At 59.7% G+C, this 21,880-nt stretch overlaps 2 protein-coding genes across 3 annotated transcripts; one reads left to right on the forward strand and one right to left on the reverse strand.

Annotated features, from left to right (window-relative positions):
* Positions 1-7,269: 7,269 nt before the first annotated feature.
* On the forward strand, positions 7,270-15,528 carry PTOV1 (PTOV1 extended AT-hook containing adaptor protein). The gene is made up of 13 exons (XM_008154335.3): positions 7,270-7,667; positions 9,968-10,105; positions 10,222-10,304; positions 10,372-10,429; positions 10,515-10,622; positions 12,036-12,191; positions 12,644-12,730; positions 12,827-12,900; positions 12,977-13,034; positions 13,299-13,403; positions 14,793-14,990; positions 15,077-15,146; positions 15,406-15,528. The coding sequence occupies exons 1-12, from the start codon at positions 7,305-7,307 to the stop codon at positions 15,086-15,088; spliced, it is 1,440 nt and encodes a 479-aa protein (XP_008152557.2). The 5' UTR covers positions 7,270-7,304; the 3' UTR covers positions 15,089-15,146; positions 15,406-15,528.
* A 99-nt stretch (positions 15,529-15,627) lies between these two features.
* On the reverse strand, positions 15,628-21,175 carry PNKP (polynucleotide kinase 3'-phosphatase). 2 transcript variants are annotated; one of them, XM_054711325.1, is made up of 17 exons: positions 21,075-21,175; positions 20,660-20,823; positions 19,968-20,014; positions 19,301-19,621; positions 18,279-18,358; positions 18,145-18,202; positions 17,952-18,059; positions 17,663-17,734; positions 16,998-17,046; positions 16,849-16,919; positions 16,685-16,777; positions 16,520-16,616; positions 16,373-16,434; positions 16,176-16,285; positions 16,012-16,099; positions 15,876-15,937; positions 15,628-15,800 (listed from the first exon to the last, which is right to left on the reverse strand). In XM_054711325.1, the coding sequence occupies exons 2-17, from the start codon at positions 20,808-20,810 to the stop codon at positions 15,683-15,685; spliced, it is 1,587 nt and encodes a 528-aa protein (XP_054567300.1). In that variant the 5' UTR covers positions 20,811-20,823; positions 21,075-21,175; the 3' UTR covers positions 15,628-15,682. The 2 variants fall into 2 exon arrangements, with proteins under 2 accessions (XP_054567300.1, XP_054567301.1); XM_054711326.1 differs by lacking the exon at positions 15,876-15,937.
* Between the last annotated feature and the right edge of the window lie 705 nt (positions 21,176-21,880).

Here is a 21,880-nt window from a genome sequence, read left to right on the forward strand (position 1 = left end):
AAGATAAGCATGTATTTTTTTTCTCACATGTGCAGGAATTCCTGTGTGATACATTCCTAGCAGCAAATATTTAAGGTTGAGGAGTATGCCAATTTTATTTTTGTTTATTTGACTATTTAAAAATTGAAGTTATTTTTTGCATATATAATACCTTCATATGGTTCACACGTTGTTTCCAAAAGCAACCCAACACAGTCCCAGCTCCTTCGGGAAACCACCCATTTCTCGTGTGTCTTTTCGGAGATATGTATAAGCAGGTAAAAGCAAATAGCGAAATATATTCATTTTGTGGCTCTTCTCTCCAGCTCACTCTCACCAGCTCACACAAGGAAGACTTGCTTCCCACTCCTTGGTTTCCCTCTGTAGAATGGGGGTAAGATTGTCAACCTCATATCCTCGTGTGTGAGGATTCAGTGAGTTCTTAGGAAGTGTTTAATTTTTAAAAATATGTTTTTATTGATTTTAAAGAGAGAGGAAGGGAGAGGGGGAGAGAGAGCGAAACATCCATGAGAGAAATAACATTGATCAGCTACCTTCTGTATGCCCCCTACCCGAGATCCACTTGCAACCTGAGCACGTGTCCTGTGCCCTGACCGGGACTTGAACCTGTGACCTCGTGGTGCATGGGACGATGCTCAATCCACTGAGCAACACTGGCCAGGCTAACTTCTTTTTAAAGATTTATTTATTGATTTTTAGAGAGGGAGAAAGAGAGAAACATCGATTTGTTGTGCACTCATTCATGCATTGTACGTGCCCTGATGGGAGATTGAACCGCACCCTTAGCGTATTGAGATGACACTCTAACCACCTGAGCTACCCAACCAGAGCCTGCTTAATTTTCTTTTCTTAATCCTCATCTGAAGATATGTTTTCATGGATCTTTTTTTAGAGAGAGAGGAAGCGGGGAAGAGAAAAAAAACATTGATCTATCGGTTGCCTCCCATATGTGTCCCAACAGGGATCAAGCCCACAACCTAGATATGTGCCCTGACCAGGAATTGCAGCCTTCTGGTTTATGGGACAATGCTCCAATCAATTGAGCCACCTGGCCAGGGCTTTTTTTTTTTTTTTTTTTTTGGTAGAGATACTAGAAGGGAGGGGCAGGGGGGGGGAGAGAGAGAGATGTGAGAAAGACTCATGGATTGATTGCCTCCCCACGTGCCCTGACTGGGAATCGAACCATGACCTCTTGGTTCATGGGTAAATGTTCAACCACTGAGCCACACCAATGGGCTGGGGTGCCGAGATTTTAAACTGACAACTGCCCAACTGCCCCCTCCAAAATACGTCTGGTATACCACCTCACTTACCAGCTCACAGAAGGAAGAGTCCAGGCGGGACACCTTACCTCTGAAGGTAAGGAGAAAGGCCTCTGGCTTGGGGTTGGGGAGGTCGGCTTTACACCCCGAGCCTTTGGGTCAGTGCACGCTGGAGGGCAGGTGGTGGCCGAGAGGCAGATGTGAGCGATGACAGGATGGGAGGGTCCTAGCCCCGAGCTGATGGCCGTGAGTGGGCTTCTGGCAGGAGGGAGAGAAAAGTGAGGTGTTTGCAAGTGGGGGCCAAGGGCTGCTGCTGGGACTAGGAAGCCAGCCTTGAGACTTTCCCCTTGGCCTGTGCTCAAACCATGACCTCAGATTCTTGCCTCTCAATCCTTGGTTTCCCTCTGTAGAGTGGGGATAAGATTGTCAACCTCATATCCTCGTGTGTGAGGACTCAGTGAGTTCTTATGAAGTGTTTAAGAAATAATAACTATTATTGCTTTTCCACGAATGTTTTAAAATGAAGTGATACAGCCCTGGCCAATATGGCTCGGTTGGAGCATCGTCACATACACCGAAAGGTGGCGGGTTCGATTCCCGGTCATGGCCACATACAGGTGCGCCCTGACTGGGAATTGAACTGTGACCTCTTGGTTCCTGGGTAGACGTTCAGCGAGGTTGTAGATTCGATCCCTGGTCAGGGCGCATTTGGGAGGCAACCAATTGATGTTTATCTCACACATTGATGTTTCTCTCTCTCACCCTCTTCCTTCTCTCTCTCTCTCTTTTTTTAAAAAATATATTTTATTGATTTTTCACAGAGAGGAAGGGAGAGGGATAGAGAGCTAGAAACATCGATGAGAGAGAAACATTGACCAGCTGCCTCCTGCACACCCCCTACCAGGGATGTGCCCGCAACCAATGTACATGCCCTTGACTGGAATCGAACCTGGGACTTTTCAGTCCGCAGACCGACGCTCTATCCACTGAGCCAAATCGGTTTTGGCTCCTTCTCTCTATTAAAAAAATATAAAAAAGCATGTCCTTGGGTGAGGATTTAAAAAGTTCAGTGATGCAGGCTGGCTTCAACACTAACAACCAGTCTGGCCCATTCTAGTGAGTGTGGCTGGGGATCCCAGGCCCTTGTTGTGGGGAACCTTGAGTAGAGTGGAGGAGGTTGGCCAGCCTCTGGGAGGAACTCGGGAGTTTTACAGAAGAGCAGGAAACAGCAGCAGGGGCCCAGCTGACGTGGGAGGTCATATTTGCAGTTCATTTGTTTGGAAAATACTGACTGGGAGCCTGATGGGGTTTGGGGCTGACAGTGCGGTCGGTGTGGTTCCTGCCCTCCTGGGAGGAGGAAGTGGCCAGACAGCTCACCTTGCAGACTCAGTTCTCAGACCTGCAAGGCAACACTTGAATGGGACCTTGAAGGTTTGTGAGAATTAAATGAGAACTCAGAGTTTCACGCTCAGTAAATAGTACATGCCAACCTGTACAGATCATTCTCTGATAGTCACAGCTAGAGGGAAGGGCACACCAGATAGAGGGAACAGTGTAGGCAAGGCCTGATGGCTACAGGCCAGGGGCACATTGTAGATAAATAGGATTAAAGTGGCTTGTGTGTGTGTGTGTGTGTGGTGTCACATCAGACTGTTATGTTAACAAATCTGTAAATCTCAGCGGCTTAACAAAGGATTGTCTCCCTTCTCCCCACCCCCACCATGACAGCCTGTTCAGGCTGGGTCTCACGCTCTCATCCTGTAACCAGCCTCCCCATTTGGGCATCCTAAGTCTCCACCACGGCCCAGTGCACACTGGCTCTTACCTGCCTGGGACCGGAAGTGACGCTCGTGACATATGACGCTCACGCTTGTGCTCCAACAGTGAGAATGCCATAGTCCCAGCCGAGCACAGGGACAGCAGGGATAGCGGTTTCCTGGTGCACAAACAAACCCCAGCCCCTCTGAGAGGTGTGGTGGACACAGACCTCGGGAGCCCTGTGCCGGGCTCTTGGCATGGAGCCGTGAATAAGCTGGACGTGGTCCTTGCCCTTCCCAAGCTCCCAGTCACACTTAGTGACTCCCACTTAGTGATGAGAAAGTTTAAGAAAGAATATATAGCTTTTGGAGAGCGTGCATCAGCCAGACCTCTCAGACCAGCGGTCGCCACCCGGTGGTCCGCGAGGTCCGAAAGGTTGGCGACCGCTGTGTTAGACATTACTTTGTAATTGAAAAAAAAACAACACACAGGAAACCCAAGACATGGATAGCCTTTTCCCCATGCTTGTCCATGTTGTCTTCATGTTCTTGTCTATGTCACATATACATCCAGCCTACATGTACTCCGTTTCCCCTCTAGTGAACTCGGGCTCTAGTTGATTTGATTCAACAAAAGTTGGCCAAATGGGATTACCTGAGGACATACCTGTATCGGGTAGGCTGGGTTATGTTCTAACAACTCCCCGATTGCAACTTGCAGTGGCTCGGAATCGCAAAGGTGGGTTTTCTCCCTCTTGCTAGGTAGAGATCTCATGCTGAAAGATCTCAAATGATGCCAAGGATTAAAAGCTCCAGACTGAATTCCCAGGTCACTTTTGCTCAGATCTCACTGGCCAGAATCAATCCCGTGACCCCACACAACCATAGTGGCCTCAGGAAGTGGAATAGTTTCCATCTGACTAAAACAGTTAAACAGACATCCCTAGGTAGGACTAAGACCTTTTAAGTATTGGTTTCCCAGTTACCATACAACATATTGATAAACTGTACCCACAAATCACAATGAGGCATCTTTTCCAGAGGTTTTGTTTTGTTTTGTTTTGTTTGTTTTAAGTGACTTGAGAACCTAAAGACACTTAGGAGAAGCAAACTGAAGGCTGGGTCTTCCTGGGTTTTTATGAGCTTTTCTGTTCAATCATTTACAGTTGCTTTGCGTGCAGCGAATGTGGCAGCATTTTTTTTTTTTAAAGCAACTCACCTTTATCCTTTCCAATGCAGGCAACCTGGTTTGCATATAAACAGTTCTCGCATTAATATTATATTAGTTTGCCAGGACTAAGTTATTAACTGAGGAACAACTGCCACAAACAGGGTTGCTCACAGACAGCTACGCCCGAGGCAGTGTGCAGCCTGTCTTAGACCAGCCTGCTAGCTGGGCTCCAGGGTTACAGATGCCATGAACAGTGTCTTTCAAACTGTCGCACTGGGTAAGCAAGGCGGCCCCCGAGAGCTGTACGATAGTGTTTCCTGTGGGATTTCGGCCTGCGTCTTCACTTCTCATTCCGACATGCTTTCCTTTTGGTCATGCAGGAGCGTATCCTGGTCCCCCTTTCTCATGTTTAGACAGCCCTGGCACTTCTGTGTGCTGACGGGATCTGAAGGATGGGAAGACATGGACTAGGTGGAGAGCAGGAAGGACGATCAGGCTGGAGACGCAGCGGGGCGCACGATGCTGGGCCTTAGGCTGTGGTGAGGAGTCTGTGTTTAACTCTATTGGGAAGCCATTGGAGTGTTTCTGTTAGTGGCGTGAAAGACAAGGTTAGGAGACTGTCATCCTGGCAAGAGATCTTCATGGCTTGAACCAAAGAGAACGGTGAGAAATGAGGATTTCGGGAGATCAGGGAGGCTTCTGTCCCTGTGGTCCTTTCTCCTTCCGGCCGCCAGTAGCTGGGTGTCCTGACGTGGTGGTTATCGGGGCTCTGGAGGTACCTGTTGATACCTAATTTGAAGTCTGGGTTCAGAGATCCCTGTCTCCCCATTTGGCCGCAATCTAGGACACGTTTGGGGCTGGGCTCCAGTTAGCCCTGGGAAATCCTTGGGCAGGTGGCTTAGTGGATGGGGCAAGCAAGGGTGGAAATAGGACCCAGAGCGGGGCTTCTTGAAATTTACTGGTCACTCCTCTGACTCAGGGCCCGACCTCTAAAGGGATGTGGTGGCCCATTCTCCATCCACACACGTGATCTTTGTACTCTCATTCATTCTCCATTCAAAGCCGAGGACTCCCTGCTTCATCTCCAGACTCCTCTGTCTGCATTGCTTAGTCAACATCTCAAACGCAAGTAGGGATTTCTGCTGCCCCGCCTCTGCCTCCCCAACCTGTTCCTCCGGCAGTCAGCTCCCTTTCCCTAAAAGACACCTCTGAACAGCAAAAACCTTTGCCCCCCCCTCTCTCTCTACACAAGTCCTGTGGGCTCCAGCTTGAAAATAAGTTGTGAAAGTGACCACCTCCACTGTGGCAAGCCTGCCTGCCACCCATCCCATGCCATGTGTCCTCTCACCTGGATTCTTTTTTTTATTTTTTATTCAGTTGCTCACCAGAGGACACTTTTTCCATTGATTTTTCAGAGAGTAGAAGAGAAGGTGGGAGGGGGAGAGAGAGAAACATAGATGTGACAGAGACTCAGTGATTGGTTGCTTCCCAACCGGGGCAGAGATCAAACCTACAACCCAGATACGTGCCTTGCCTGGGAATCCTGGGAATCAAGTCTGCAACCCTTTGGTGCCAATGCTCTAATCACTGAGCAACACTGGCCAGGGCTCGCCCCAATTCTTGCCAGTCTCCTTCCTGCCCTTCTGCTTCCACTCATCCCTACAATCTTATTTTCAACACAGCAGCCAGAGGGGTCCCTGAAAAGGTTTTAAATATTTCAAAAGTTATTTTTCAATAGGCGACTCTTACATATGTTAAAAATTTCAAATCATCTGAAATAGTACACTGAGTCTCTTTTCCACTGCTCTGCCCCCGTCCCACTCCCAATTTGCTGCCCTGTCTCCTCAGAGGTGACTATGGGTCCCAGCTTTGTATGTTTGTACTGATACTGTGTGCATGACTCTGCCTTTGATGAATGATTTCTTTAAAATGTGAGACTCATTCCCTTGCCCGAAACCTTTTGGTGATTCCCCAGCAAAAGGAGACTAAAATCCAAATTCCATCCCAAGGCTACAGGGACCCTGCCCATGGCACCTGGACCCTCCCAACTTCCACTGCTGTTCACCCTCACTGCGCTCCCCCCATTGGCCTCCCTTGTTTTGGATTTGTACCCAGTGTTCCCTCATCGCAGCGCACTCTTCCAGCCTATGTAGTACCGCAGGCTGCTCAGAGGTCACTTTCCTGACTTCTCATGGTTACCATCCCTCGCTCTGTGCACTTGTTCTATTAATACATCAAGAACTACGATGATGTGTGTTCCCCATTGGACTAGGGGCTCTGACAGACCTGGTCTGTCGTCATACTCGGGTTTCCTTTAGATCCTGGGTGGGCTGTAAGGGAGGCAACTGATGAATGTCTCTCTCCCTCCCTTCCTCTCTCGCTAAAAACCAATAAACATACCCTCGGGTGAGTATTAAAAAAAAAAAAGAAACAGGGTAATTGAAGCAAGAAATCTTACACAACTAAGAAGTGAACATGCAGCCATTTACTTGAATGAAGGAGGGAATCAATGAATGGTCCTGAGAGGCGGGTGCGAGAAGCGGTGCTACAGAGGCGTGAGGGCTGTGGGCGGAGCCTAGGAGCGGGGCCAATGGGCGCACAGTTGTGGCCCACCGTGTCTCCCCGGGCCCAGGTCGAGACTTGGCCGCGCGAGGGCCGCTGGGAGTTGTGGTCTCCTGCCGACCTAGCCACGTCACGGCCTTCAAACCTTAAGTCCTCCCTTGTGCATGGTACGATCCGTATCCCCAAACCTCTAGGTAGGTTCCCTCGCGCGAAAGCCCGTTTTTCCTTCCTCGTCTCCTGAAATCTCTCGCAGTCCCCCTCCTTCGCGGGTCCGGGACTCGGGCTAAAATCTCCCGGGTCCCGCCCCCAACCCGGAGCCAACTTGGTATCGTCCTCTACGTTTATCTACTCCCTCCTCCACCCGTTGGTATAGTCTCCGCCCGGGTCCCCTGAAGTTGTTTCCCACACGTCCTCAGGGCCTCCCGCCCTTGCTTGAGAGGCCCCGTGTGTCTCCCAATCGCCTTGTTCCCCGCCCCACACACCCTCTCCGTTCCCCAAGCCCCCCGCCACATTTTGGTACACCCTGGCCACGCCCCTTTCGGCGCTCTTGGTATGCGCCGCGCTTCCCCCGCTCGCCGCAGTGGTTTGGCCGCGACGACCCCTCTTCGGCGGCGCGGCCCCCGCGCTTGGTACAGCCCATCCCGTTTCTCCGAGAGCCGCCTACTCGCGCCCCTCAGTCGGTGGAGCCCGCAGCCCCCTGCGTGGCCCGTGGCATCCGCACAGTCTGTTCGGCTCGCACCCGTCATGGTCCGTCCGCGCCGCGCTCCGCACCGCTCCGGCGCTGGGGGCCCCCTCGGGGGTCGCGGCCGCCCCCCGCGGCCCCTCACGGTGCGCGCCGCCCGTTCGCGCTCCTGGCCCGCCAGCCCCCGGGGCCCGCAGCCGCCGCGGATCCGGGCCCGCTCGGCCCCTCCCATGGTGAGCCCCCCTCCGCCCTTTTTCCAGAGCCTTCCACGGCCCCGCCCCCCGAGCTCCCGTCTTTGTCCGCGGCCCCCTCTTCTCTGGGGTCTCCCAGGTGGCCCCGAAGGGTGGTCCCGTCTGGGGCCGTGTTCCCCCGTGGAACCCCTCGGTGGTACGCGCCGGGCTCTCCCCTTTGTTACCGGTTCGGGCAGGGGTGGCGGGGGTGACGGGGGTGGGGTACGGGGGCGGGGCGGGCTCAAATTACTGCTGACTCCGCGGCCGGGTTTAAACGCGGGGTGGGGGGCTGGCGGCCGGACAGTGGATGGTCGGTGTGCGCGCTTGTTTTTCCAGTCGGAAAGTTGGCCTCTCTCCGGACAGGAAATGGGGAAATGAAGGAGGGGTCTGGGGGCCGCGTCGTGCCCTGGCGCGCCCAGGTGTTGCACTCGGGGGCGTTGTGCGCGGCGCCCGGGGTTTGCTCGTGCGCCCAGGTGTGGGATGCCCAGACCTTCAACATAAACATCGAGCTGTGAGGCACACGACGCTCCCCGGCCTTAAAACATGCACATACTTTTCAAAATCTGAACAAAGCTGCTCTGTCGGTGAAGCTGCACGTCCCGCTTCGCACACGCTCGCGCGGAGGTGCGTTTGACCCGAGGCTGGGCGCCGACTCGCTTCTCAGCCACACGGCCCAGCGTTGTGCGTGGCACGGGGCCCCGCCAGCTGCACACGGGCTCCCTCCAGTCTCACACCCAGACTCGGGACACCCCACAAACTTAAACATTCCCCTCCTCCCCCGCCTCCCCTCTTCACCAGCATTCCCGTGGACGTTTCACGGGCTCTTCTGGACCCTTAACATCCCCCCTCATGAAGGCTCCCGCCTTTCAAGTACTGGCGAGGCTTTCCCGTGCAGTAAGAGCAAATCAGATATCGGAGGCGAAGCTAAGTTTTGCAGACACTTGCCCAGATGTGAGGTTTCCTTTAGGGGAGCCCTGCGCCTCGCCTTGACCTGCCCCTCCTGCTGTCGCAGGTGTTCCTGGCTTAGGCAGGCATCCCTGGTCTCCACACTCGAGACCACAACCTCTTTCGGGTCCTGGGTGTCACCCTGCCCTCCCAGACACGCTCGCACTGGCCGGCGTCCTCGGTCTGTGTGGCTGGGTGCTGTCGCTGCATCTCCCGGGGCCTGTGCCCCAGCAGAGGTGCCTGCCAGCCGGGGCTTCGAGGCCCGTTCTCCGCCTCAGACACTCTGGGCCGCGAACACGCCCCATTGTGCACGCAGGCTGCCTCCCCCGTCTGCGATTGCCCAGATGGAGAGCATGCTTGCTCAGGTGTGTTTGCTTTTTAAAGCTCCTTTCCAAAATAAGACTCTCCTGCCCGTCATTATTGGAGAGCAGAAGACACCTGTGCGCTTCGCAGGAACGTTGGAAGCGCCCCTGAGCCGCCTGTGGGTTTATTCACTCGCTTATCTTGCCGCCCAGGCCCTTAGGGAGTGAGCTTTGTCACGTCATGGCTCCTGCTGCCGGCTGTTTGGGAGTTGCCTTCGCGTGTTTGCTTTGCTGTGTGTTTGGTTTGGGGGTGGCTGGGAGAGGACCCTCTGCTGGGCTTTGTTGCTGGAACATTCTGGTGTTCTGCACACATTCTCCATCCGCTCTGAGACCCTCCAGGTGGCGTCACTGCCGCCTCCACAGTCTGCCCTGCACCCTGCGCGGTTCTGGACTGTGTGTGCTTCTGGCCCCGCCTCTCCGCCTCCTCGGGGTCAGCCTGACATGGCTGCAACCTGGGGTGCCGGAGGGAGGGGGGGGGGGGCGGGCAGCAGCCGCCGGGAGAGGTTCGTAGGAACCAGAGGGAGAGTCTGGACTTAGTCATGAGGAGCCTTGGAAGGAAGGCTTTGAGCGTGGGCAGGATGGGGCAACCCAGTGTGACAGACAGACACAGCCCAGGATTGCGGGGGCTTCAAGGAGACCCCGGCCCCAGAGAGCTGGCTTCTGAGTTGGGTCTCAGCAGAGGGACCCACTGGATCAGGCTGGGAGGGTGAGTGGGTGGCGCCTGGGGGGGTGGGGCCGGATGGTGTTCCCGGCTGAGCCAGCGAGAGGAACGGCTGGAGGGGGCAGGCTGGCGGACTTAGGGACCTTGCAGGGGCCGGTGTGAGTGTGGGCGGGGTGGGAATGGGGTCAGGCAGGGTCTCAGCCTTGGGGACAAGGGGTTTGGGTGTTCTGAGCGGGAAGTTTGGGTCTGAACATTGGGGTGGCTCCTTGGGGTATGTGGGGAACAGCCCGCCCTTGTAGTTGCCCCAGCCTCAGTGGTGCCTCCCCCTTCCACAGCCAGGTGCCCGGGTGTTCGGGGCCCTGGGCCCCATCGGGCCCTCCTCGCCGGGACTGGCCCTCGGGGGCCTGGCGGTGGGCGAGCACCGGCTCAGCAACAAGCTGCTGGCCTGGAGTGGCGTCCTTGAGTGGCAGGAGGTGAGCGTCCGAGTCGGGGCCCCATGGGTGGGGGGTGCCCCACAGGCTCCTGTCGGCTGCCCTCGCAGTGGGGGACAGGCCTGGGCGTCTGAGTGAGACTCTCGCTCCTGCCACAGAAGCGCAGACCCTTCTCTGACTCCAACGCGAAGCTGAAGCGGACCCTCCCCTGCCAGGCCTACGTGAACCAGGGCGAGAACCTGTGAGTCCCCGTGGGCGGGCGGGCTGGCTGGGCGGCCAGGGCCCCCCCTGACCCTCTCCTCCCACAGGGAGACCGACCAGTGGCCACAGAAGCTGATCATGCAGCTGATCCCGCAGCAGCTGCTGGTGAGACCTGCCCCAGCCCCCCAAGCCTGCTCCCCAGAGCACCCCCACCCCCGGTGGTGACCCAGCTGTCCCTTGTCGCCCCCAGACCACCCTGGGCCCCCTGTTCCGCAACTCGCAGCTGGCGCAGTTCCACTTCACCAACAGAGACTGCGACTCCCTCAAGGGGCTCTGCCGCGTCATGGGCAACGGCTTCGTGAGTGGGCAGCGCGGGGCGCTGAGGGCGGGCAGGGCTCCTCCGGGCACTTTGGTGGCAGCTCTGCTGGGACAGCCGGGCCGGGGCCCCAGGCGAGCGCTCCTAGGGGCTGGGGAGTCGCTCTCGCTTGCCGTCTCGGCCTGTCTGTAGTCGGGTCTCAGACATTCAGTGGAGCCCAGTGACGGCACCCGCCCGCGTCGGGCTCCCTGGGCTGTGAGTGCCGGGACCGGTAAATGGGGTGACCAGGGGAGTGAGCCAGGAGGGACTGGTCTGTGCTGGGGCTCGGCTTTCGCATCCGGCAAGTGGGGTAACAGGAGGACTTTTCCAGGGGCCAATGGGAGGCGTGAGTCTTGTCACGTGATTGATGGGCGTGCATAGTAAGTGCTCAGTAAACAGCAGATGTTGGGCTTTGGACACCGGATGTCAGGGTTAAACTTGACCTGGGCCTGGGCCTGCTCGGCTCCCTCCCCGGGGGATGTGTAAGGAAGCAGGTTCCGGGAGGGTGGCCTGATGTGGGAGCGAGTCCTCTGCCCAGGAGTCCGCAGGGCTCGGCTCTGGGGTCCCCTGCAGCCCCTGTTCCTCTTTGGAACAGGCCACCACCTCTGGGGGGTGGGGGTGGGGGTGCCGTGTGCGCCCTGACCCGATGTCCAGCGGATCCCTTTCCCTTGGGGCCTGGACAGACCAGGGGGTGGTGTGCGGGGGTCTCCGGTCTGACCCCCTCAGCACCTTGGCTAAGGGCTTGCTTTGTGCCTGGCCCCCGGCTGCAGGGACGGTGGGGGTCGCCCTCTGAGGCCTGTCGGTCACACTCTTGTCCTGGTAGGTGCGGGGAGGCCAGAGGCAGATCCCGTGAGTGAGGGACCGTGGGCTTGAGCAGGGACCAGGCGTCAGGCAGGTGGCGTGGGAGGTGTTCCCCCCTTTGTCCGACACCCCAGGGGGGATGTGTCAGGTTCACGCTCTCCCACGTCCCGCTGAGAGGGCACTAGCGTCTCGGGCAGGGCGCACTTGGTGGCATTTCCTGGGTGCTATTGGCATACGGTTCACAGACCGGGAGACGCGGTCACTTACCTGAGGTCTCAGCTGGGGGAAGCAGGCGCTGGCCCTCCTGGCGGCTGCCCCGGCACAGGCTGCGGCCTTGGCAGCTCCATGGGGCGGGGCTTGAGACCGGGTGTGGGAGACGGAGCCCTAACCCACACCCACACCCACACGTGGGGCCCAGGCCTGACCCCATTCAGGGTGGGTGAGGTGCAGGCTCACGCGCGCTCAGAATGTTCCAGCTGCGCGCCTCTCACGCTGAGAACTTGGGGTCAACTCGAGGACTTCTGTCCTTGATGGCGGGGAGGCTTGGGGGGTCAGGGAAGGGCATTTGCCCCCTCAGCGGTGCCCTGGGGTCCCTGACCTCCGACCTCCCCCCAGGCGGGCTGCATGCTCTTCCCCCACATCTCCCCCTGCGAGGTGCGCGTGCTCATGCTCCTGTACTCGTCCAAGAAGAAGATCTTCATGGGCCTCATCCCCTACGACCAGAGCGGCTTCGTCAACGCCATCCGGCAGGTCATCACCACCCGCAAGCAGGTGCGCGGGGCCGGCCTGGACGTGCCGGCGAGAGGAAGGGCGGGAGGGACGACAGCGGCTCCGGGAGGAAGGACAGTCGTGTGTGGAGGGGGAGGGGCAGGCCAGGGCACTGGTCACGGGGAGAGTGGTGTGAGGCTGGCAGGCCGTACAGGTGACCAGGCGTCTTACCGATGTGTCCCCGGTTGTGGGACATTTCACAGCGGCCAGTTCATAGGCAAACCCCGTGGGCTCTGTCCCCCAGGCTGAGGGGTGGTCCTTGTCCTGGGGCAGGTGGGAGCCATGGGCGGTCTGAGCAGGCCCGGCTCTAGGAGTGTCTGGGGCTGTGGACAGACTGGAGGCTGAGAAGCCGTGGCTGGTCTGGGGGGGGTGGGCTTGGGCCCAGTGGGCTGGGGACAGGGAGGGGAGTTGGGGGAGCTGAGGCACCAGCCCACACCCCACCCCGTCTCCTGTAGGCAGTGGGACCCGGTGGCGTTGCGGGCCCCGTCCAGATTGTCAACAACAAGTTCCTGGCGTGGAGTGGGGTCATGGAGTGGCAGGAGGTGAGCCTGGGGCGGCCCGCTCACTTTGGGACCAGTGCACCCCACTGACTCAGGCCCCTCCCACTCCTGATGCCACCCCCGTTCCGTCCCCCAAAGCCCAGGCCTGAGCCCAACAATCGGTCCAAGAGGTGGCTGCCGTCACACGTCTACGTGAACCAAGGCGAGATCCTGTGAGTGTGGGGCTGGGGGTGGAGGAAGCACCTGGGGAGACCCGGCCTCCTGACCCTGGCCCCCCGGTGCCCACAGGAGGACGGAGCAGTGGCCCAGGAAGCTGTACATGCAGCTCATCCCGCAGCAGCTGCTCGTGAGTGCGGGGCGGCTCGGGCCCAGGCCTGGGGTCGGGGGCGGTGTGGAGGCTTCCCCAGGAGGGGCCCCAATGTCGAGCTGGAGGAGGGCCTTCTAGGTGGAGGGATGGCTCCTGACAGGCCCTGGGGCCGGAGAGGCTGGCCTGGCTTTGAGGGGCCACAGGATTGTGGGGATTAAGCGGGCACAAGAGGGGATGCAGCCTTGGTGGCAGCCACCATGTGGGGCGGGCGGGGCAGCTGTGGATGGTCCCCCCTCCCCGCAGACCACCCTGGTGCCGCTGTTCCGGAACTCGCGCCTGGTGCAGTTCCACTTCACCAAGGACCTGGAGACGCTGAAGAGCCTGTGCCGGATCATGGACAACGGCTTTGTGAGTGGGGTTGTGGGTGGGCCGCGCGCTGCTGGGCGGGGAGCGAGTGCAGGGAGAGGCCCGCAGGGTGAACGGATGCACGGGCGTTTCAGTGAGGCCAGAGGAACCCGAGGGTGCTGTCTGCAGAGCCACCGGGGAGGGCAGCAGCCCCCGGCGATGTCACATTTGCTGTGAGCCACGCTCCTGGGCCACACGGCTCCGCTGAGGCTGTGCTGACCCATTTTACAGATAGGGAGCCGGATTCCCCGGTGCCGGGCAGGGACCGAGGCCCTGCAGGCCCGCGCTGGCCTGTCCTCTGCTGCGTCTGCATTTACTTGGCGCTGGGGTGACGTCACGGAGCAGCTGTGCCCCCAGGTCCTCACCGGCCCCCTCCTCCTGCTCTGCCAGGGGCAGGGCGCGCTCACTCCAGGTCCCCAGTGGGAAACCTGAGGCTCCGGAAGGCCCTGGCCAGGCGGCGCGGTGGCACTTCCAGTGGGACTGGGCCTCAGCCTCCCCACGGCCCCCTGCATCCTCGCTGTCGCTGTTCACCGTTTCCATGTCTGCCACGTGGGGACCTCACTGTTTCCTTTGATTCGCCGGAGGCGGCACAGGCGTGCGGCTGTGTACTGGGGGCTGATGTGCGTTTCTTTGGAAAGCACAGAGCTCAGGGCCCTTGTGCCCCAGACTGGCCTTCTGCCCGCTCACTGGCGTGGCCATGTCGTCACCGTTGGCTCAGGTGCAGCGAGGGGCGTGCACTGGGCTCGCCCCGGGCCTCCTCCTGGAGACCTGTCCCCACTGTCCCAGAGGTGGTGACAGCCCGGCCTCCCCTCCAGGCTCAGGACCTGCGAGTCCTCCAGCTCTCGGCCTCGCCGGGCTGGCCTGTGCTGAGGACCCCTGGCCTTGCGCAGGGAAGAGCCAGGGAACTGGATGGGGAGCCCGTGCCCCTCACCAGGATCCTTGTTCCATTAGGCCTCGTCCCTGACTGGTCTGGGCGGGCAGCCTCCCGCCCTCCCAGCCTCTCAGCCCGGCTGCCTTCAGGCGTTGCCTGAGGTGAGGGAGCCTTAGTGTCGGGTGTCCTTCCCAGTGAGGCCTCTGCACGGCCTGGTCACTGCTGACCCTGACCGCTGTGCCCCAGGCCCCGTTTCGGGGTGTTCGGGGCACGTGCCCCTGTGGCGCCCCCACAGGAGGTGCCGGTGCCTTGGGCTCCTCCGGGCAGAATCCGCTGGGCCCTGGACAGTCGTCTCTAGGCTTCCGTCTCTGTCCCCAAACGAGAGTGAGGGCCGAGAGGACAGGGCAATGAGGACGCACTTGGCTCACGTGCTGAGGGACGCCGGCCTGTGTGGTTGAGCCCGTCGCCGTGGGGGGGCACCTGTGCCCAGGGCCGCCTGTGACACTGCCCTGCACCCCCAGGCGGGCTGCGTGCACTTTCCCTACAAGGCCTCGTGCGAGGTGCGCGTGCTCATGCTCCTGTACTCCTCGGAGAAGAAGATCTTCATCGGCCTCATCCCCCACGACCAGAGCAACTTCGTCAACGGCATCCGGCGTGTCATTGCCAACCAGCAGCAGGTCCTGCAGCGGAACCTGGAGCAGGAGCAGCAGCAGCGAGGGGTGAGGCGGGAGGGCTGAGGCGCGAGCAGGGCTCCGAGCTTTTCTCCTGCCTGGCCCGCTACTGACTCCTGGCTTCTCCCCCGCAGATGGGGGGGTAGTGGCCACCCCCGGCCTGGGCCCCTCTAGGAGTCACAGACGAGGCCCCCGGTGACACTGGTGAGTGGCAGCCACAGGGAGTGTGGCCTGGACCTGGCTGCTGGGGTTTGGGAGGAAGTGTGGCCCTGGCTCTGACAAGACCAGGTGAGGGGCAGGGGCAGCCCCTCCCTGCAGAAGGGACAGGCAAGGCCTCTGGCTGGGCAGGGAGGCACGTCCCTGGTCCCTAGAGCCCTGCAGCTCATGGGTCCGGGTAGCCAGGTAGGGGGCCCAGGGGTTGCTGGGAGACCCATTCAGGCTCTCCCCTCTGCCCCCGTTCCAGGTCAGATGCTCTGAGCAGGGGCCCTTGGAGACTGCAGCTGCCCCCCGAGACGGAGGACAGCACCCTGAGACCTCTCCGAGGACAGTGCCATCCATGTACGTTTCCCCAATAAAGTCTTTTCAAAGCCCCCGGGCCACTGTCCTCAGCGCCCGCGGCCACGGCAGGAGAGGCCGTGCTCCCTGGGGTGAGGCCCCCTTCTTCCCAGCAACGTGCTGGCCAAGCTGAAAGAAAACTAGCATTTATTGGGGGGGGCGGGAGAGGGGGGCGAGGCGGCGGCTCAGCCCTCGGAGAACTGGCGGTACAGGCGCTCCAGCTGCGGCTCCAGGTGCAGCCGGAAGGGGATCTCCAGGATCTCAGCGAAGCCTTCCGCCAGGGTCGGGGCCTTGAACTGCTTCCTGGTGGCAGAGGGTGGTGAGGGGAGGCCCCGAGCCCCGTGCCTACCCCCAGGGCCCACCCGTGGCAGTGCCTACCTGTAGCCAAACATGACCATGTCAGCCACGTGGGCGTGAGAGGAGCCCGTCATCTCCCGGAACTGGGGGGGCAGAGGCGAGCTGGTTAGCGGGGAGGGGGTGTGGGGGGGCGGGGGGGGGGCGGGCACTCACTCACCCGGTTGTTGTGGCGCGCCTGCTCCAGGGTGGCGCTGAAGAGGAAGCAGCGGCAGGGGACGCCGGCGTCCTGGGCGCACTTGATGTACCTGTGGGGTTGGGAGGGGCCGGCTGGTTAGGGGCCCTGGGCTCACCCCACAGGGGCCGCCCCTGGGACCCAGGCACCTGGCCCTGCTCGGTGGGTCCGGGTTTGTGTTGTCGATCACGACCCGTCGCCTCTGCTTCAGGGCTGTCTCACACGTGGCCACACAGCGCTGCCACGACCCCAGGGTGTCCTGGCACAGGGAGCAAGCAGGTCAGGGGTGGGCCCAGCAGGGGGCGAGGACACGGGGAACAGATCCCACAGGCAGCCGGGACCCTACCCTGTTCACGTGGACGTATCCTGCGGACACGAGGTGCTCCTGGAGGAAGGTGGACTTCCCGGCTGGGGGGGGGGGGGGGGAGGGGCGTGTCAGTGGGAGCCACAGGGGGATCAGAGCTCCTAGGGGTCAGGGGTCAGGGTGTCTCACCCCCAGGATATCCCACGGCGACGACCACCTCAGGGTCGGAGCTCAGGAGGGAGCTGGACTCGGGCAGGTAGAGTGGCCCTGAGGAGGAGACCGTCCTCTGGGGACAGACAGACATGAGGGACGCCCCTCCCCCCGCGCCGCGCCCCACTCGCCCACGGGCCTCACCGGGTCAAAGGCCGGGAGCTCGAAGCCGGCCACCGGCCACTTCAGGAAGAACTCCTCCGGAGTGGCGAAGGGCAGGCCCAGGTTGAGGGCAAACTGGGGGGAGGGTGAAGGTTAGGCAGGTGGGGGCCGGGGTGGGGGGGGCGGGGTCGGGGGGCGGCGCTCACCAGGCGGTCTGCACAGGAGAAGTCTTTCTTTTTTCTCTCGGGGGCCCAGTTGGCGGGGCGTCCAGCTGCGTCTGGAACCGGAGGGCACAGCAACCTCAGGGCCCGCGTCCCCGCCCTGCGGACCCACACTCCCCCTTCCCCCACCTTACCTCCCACGAAGACGCTGTCCCCAATGGAGATGGGCACGCCCTCGTTGGCCTGAGGGGGGGGCAGGAGACACAACGGCCTAAGGAACCGCTCACACCTGTTCCCCCAAAGCAGCAGGGGCTCCGCACAGGTTCTCTCAGCCGCCAGAGGGCGCCGGTCCCCACTTCTGTTAACAACCCTCCCCGAGTCACAGTGCAGTCCGGCCCAGACGGTTCCCACAGGCGGACCCCTGCCCGCTCCCCCCGGCCCGCCCGCCACCTCCGCGGCCTATGGCCCTGAGCACACGGGCTCAGCACTCCACACTCGCTGTGACCCCGATCTGGAAGACCCATCAGAACTAGGCACCCACCTGGCTCCCTCCTCGCCACCTTGAGCCCTGACTCCACTGGCACCTCAGACCTCCACCCTGGCTTCTCCGCACCCTCCCTGGCCCGTGGGCCGAGCTACAGGACATCAGTCAATGAACAGGTTGAGGACTGACCTCGACCGCCCTGCTTTTCAGTGAAGATCACTGGCCTCGCGTGCCAACATGAGGCCAAGAGCCAACACCGGAAAGGCGAGGACAGCGGGAGAGGAGAGGGGGCAGGGCCCATGACCCAGGGTGCGGAGGCTGGGCAGGGAGTGAGGGGCTTCAGGGGAAAGGAGAGCGACTGGGGGCGTGGCTTACCTGCTCCCGCAGGTGGTCCCACATGCCAATCACTGGCTTCCGGTACAAGCCGGCGTGCGTGGCCACCAGCACCTGTGGACCAGGTGGGGTCAGACACCAGTCCCCCTCCAGCACCAAAGTCCTTCAAGGATGTTCAGGACCCAAAAAGGCGCCACCATCCCTCACCAATCAGGAGCGCTCCCAATGCCCCAAACTTGCCACTTAGGGTGGGTTTCTGTCCCCATAATCCCACCCAGGACCCGGCCCCTCTCTGGGGCTCTGTCCCCATGCAGCCTCCGTGCAGCTGTACCTGGAAGGGGACTCCCAGCTTTTCCACCACAGCCTCCACCTTGGCCTTGAACTCCTCTGCTGACAGCTTCCCACGCCCAATGCCCATCTGGTTGGTGAAGATCACCAGCTGGGGAGCAGATGCATATCTCAGTGCCCTCACCATGCCCCAGCCTGCCCCCCGGCCGGGGCCGCGCGCGCACACACACACACACCTTGTAGCCGTCGGCCTCCAGCTCCCGGAGCTTACGTGGAATCTCTAGGTACAAGATCCTAGGGTGGGCAGGAAGGTGGCAGGTGACCCAGGGCCCGGAGGGAGCCTCACTCACCCCCTTCTCCTGCTTATCACCTCCAGTCACTGGGGCCGGTGGGAAAGACCTTCCCGGAGCGTGTGGTGATGAGGGTCCCGTCCATATCAAAGCCGGCCACCTGGCATCACCAAGAAAAGAACAGTGACACCTCTGACCCCCTCATTCACAGGCTGGTACCATCAACCCTTGAGGCAGAGACTGTGACCGCTGTCACAGGTGAGGAAACCGAGTCAGGGAGCCTGTACATAGTAACAGGCACAGCGAGGATGCATCCCCAACACCTGAGTGCAGAGCCTGAAACCTTCCTTTCCTGCTCCTATTCTCCCTACACACTCAGTATTCCCATCTTTTTTTTTATTACTTTTTTTTAAAATTACGTTTTATTGATTTCAGAGAGGAAGGGAGAGGGAGAGAGAGATAGAAACATCAATGATGAGAATCATTGATCGGCTGCCTCCTGCACACCCCCTACTGGGGATCCAGCTCGCAACCCAGCCATGTGCCCTTGGCCGGAATCGAACCCGGGACCCTTCAGTCTACAGGCCAACGCTCTATCCATTGAGCCAGACTAGCTAGGACCAGTATTCCCATCTTTACAATGGAGTTCATGTACTACCCTGACCATCTCCACCTTGAAGGGCTAATAACCATGCAAATGAGACAAGGGCTGAGTTCTGTTTAGGTGCTAACTGCACCTCGGGCTGTGCCACGTGGTTTTCATGGATTCCCCATTTTACTGGTGAGAAAAAAAGGGGCTCAGAATGTGGTGTAACAGCATTTGGATTAGAACCTCGCTGGACCTAAGAAATACTCATCATAATAGCTCCTGCTAAAATAATCCCAATCGTTGCTATGGTTACAGGGTGGTTACCATGGATCAGGCAGGCGTTGATATACATCGGTTCTCCCAATGCTTACTACAACCCCTGAATTTATCAGGTCCATTTCTCAGAAAAGTGGATGCTCAGAGAGGTTGAGTGACCTGCCCAGGGACACACAGCAAGCTCGGGGTTGCGTCTGCAGTTGTCTGTGGTCCCTCAGGTCCCAGCGTGGCCCTCACCTTGCTCCGGGCCTTCACCCCGGGTGCGGTGAACACCAGCAGCTTCTCGAAGCTCTCCCAGCCCGGGGACGACTTCCGCATTCGCTTTTTCTGCTGTTCAACCTCCTCCTCCTCCTCCTCCTTCTCCTCCTCTTCGGTTGGGGCCACCGGAGGGGTGCCGGGTGGAGTATCTGGCTGGGATTCTGGCACGGGGGCCTCTTCCCAGCGCAGGGTCAGCGGGTAGAGGCCATTGACCAAATACAGCGTGTCCCCCACCCCCAGAGAGCCCTCTGACCCCAGATTCAGCTCCTGGGTCCCGACAGTTGAGGGGTTAATTCCCAGCTGCAAAGGAATAGGGAAGAGCTGGGACTGGCTCCACCTCCTCCCGACCCCCAACCTCCAATCAATCAACCAGGATAGGGCTTGCCTTTCTCTACATGCCAATCAGATCCCTAAGCCCTGCCTCTTCCCTGTGCACCACCAATCAGGGCGTTGGAAAGGTCACAGGCGTCCGGTGTTATCCAGTTTAAATGTAGATGGCTACTGCATTGAGGCAGGCAGCACCTCGGGACTTCTTCACTGGGCACACCTGCTTCCCTTCCAGCCAGAGGTTCCCAACGGGCCTGTTCCCTGCTGGGTTCCGGCTCCTCCCCGACCCCACCTCCAGACATTGCTGAGGAACTGGTACCTGTTTCACGGCCACCGTCCGAGTCTCAGGGTCCGCGACCAGCTCCACTGCGTGTGGAGAGGGTGGAGTCAGGATATGCTTCCCAGCGGGATGCCATCCCTCATTACCCGGGAGCACGGCCAGCTTCAGGCCACAGGATGGCGCTACAGCACCCATTCAGGAGGAAGAGGCAGCTCATTTCTAAATGGGCTTGGCTCACTCCTTGACATGCAGTAACCAGACAAGGGCCTTAGGATTGCCCGTGACGCTGGTCTTGGCCTAGGGACAGGGCGGGCACGGTTCTGGAGAGAACTGGCTTCTCTGACGAGCAGTGTGGCAGGTGCAGGGCTGGGGCTTGACCCGTTACCACTCGTCCCTGTTTAGCAGCATGTTCTTCCCGCCATAAGATCGGCTCTCTCCTTGGCAAGGGTCGTAGCCTGACTCAACCACTCCCGGCGGCCTGAGCATCCTTCCCTGCCCACTGACCATGGCCTCGGGACAGGCGCGGCGCCCCCTCCCCCAGGAGCCCGCATTCCAGGTCAGACACAGCCTTTTCTCCCCGTGCTCCCAGAGGGCACCTGCCAACGTCAGCACTGGCTGCACCGTACAATTCCGCTAGCTGGCTCTACGAGTGTTCTTTACGGAACTGACCGTCCATCTTTCGCTCCGGAAACAGGCCACACCTTTCAGCTCGGGCCCCCGCCCCTGCCTACCTTGGTTTCTGGAGCACTTCCGGTCGGTAACTTGGGTCAGGGGTCCCCGGCCCAGGACCAGGGCTTGCCCGCCCGTGGGCAGGAAGATGGGGGGCACTCCCCCAGGGGGGCTCTCCAGCCACAGGTGGCCCCTGGCTCCCATCCCGGCCATCCTGGGCGCCGGCCTAAGGGCAAGCAGGTGCATGTTTGGGTGGCCAGTCGCCTTCAGTTGCTACAGGAAGTCCCGCCTCCTCTCGTCCCTCCACCAGGAATTCCCTCCAGCCGCTGAAGGCTCTGGAAAACCAACCCACTCGCTGGCCCAGAGCTCGCGCCCTCTCCCAGGTGACGCCCGGGTGGTCCTCGGGGAGCGGGGACCCCTATGTCCCAGGGCAAAGGACAAGGACCTCGCGCGCTCCCGCCTGGGCCCCACGCTCACCCGTGCTCCGCTCACTCCCTACTTCCAACCAGGGAGGCCTTGTCCGAAGGGCTCCGCCGGCGGCTTCTGTTTTCGGCGGACGGAAATGCCTGGCCCGGCACGAGGAGGCGGGGCCTGAGAGCTCCTCCCGCGGCGGAAGCCCCGCCCCTTCCCAGCCCTTTAGCCCCTGCGGTCCCTCGGCAGCGGGGACCTCCATCCCTCTTGCTGCAGTGTGAGGCTCACGCCAGTAGGGGGTGATGATCCTCTGTTGCAGATTCTATTTCCACCAAGAAGTCTAATTTTCATTCCCTTTGCTGGAAATAGTTACAGCGAGAAGTTTTCTTCCCCATTTAATGATCATTGGCAGTCGAAGAAACCCTCACCCCCGACAGAACCCCTACTTCCGATGCTGCAGTTTTCTTATCTATAAAGTGGGAATAATCGTTTACACTTCGTGGAGTTACTAGGAAGATTAAAGGAGTGAATACACGTAAATAATATGTGTTTGGGTGGTAGTTAGCCCTGTTTAAGTCTTGCCCATGAGCATGCCTCCGGTGGAGAGTACGTTTACCTGACCCAGCCCTAACTTCGGGCCGGGGGCCACTGGTTCTCTAACTCCAGCTCCGGGCTTTGCTGGGGACTGTGTCGGCTCAGTCAAATTCCGATTTCAATATTCAGCCCCCTCCCTGCCCGTAAGACTGGGGGTCATGGTCAACGGGACTCGCACCGCATGAATGTCCATTTTTTTTATCTGTAAAATGGGGACAATTCCCACTTCCGACTTTACAGCGATAATGAGATGCTCATTCGACTTCAGAAAAAGTTTG

Source organism: Eptesicus fuscus, chromosome 21 (genome assembly GCF_027574615.1).
Source record: "Eptesicus fuscus isolate TK198812 chromosome 21, DD_ASM_mEF_20220401, whole genome shotgun sequence".
Lineage (NCBI taxonomy): Eukaryota > Metazoa > Chordata > Mammalia > Chiroptera > Vespertilionidae > Eptesicus > Eptesicus fuscus.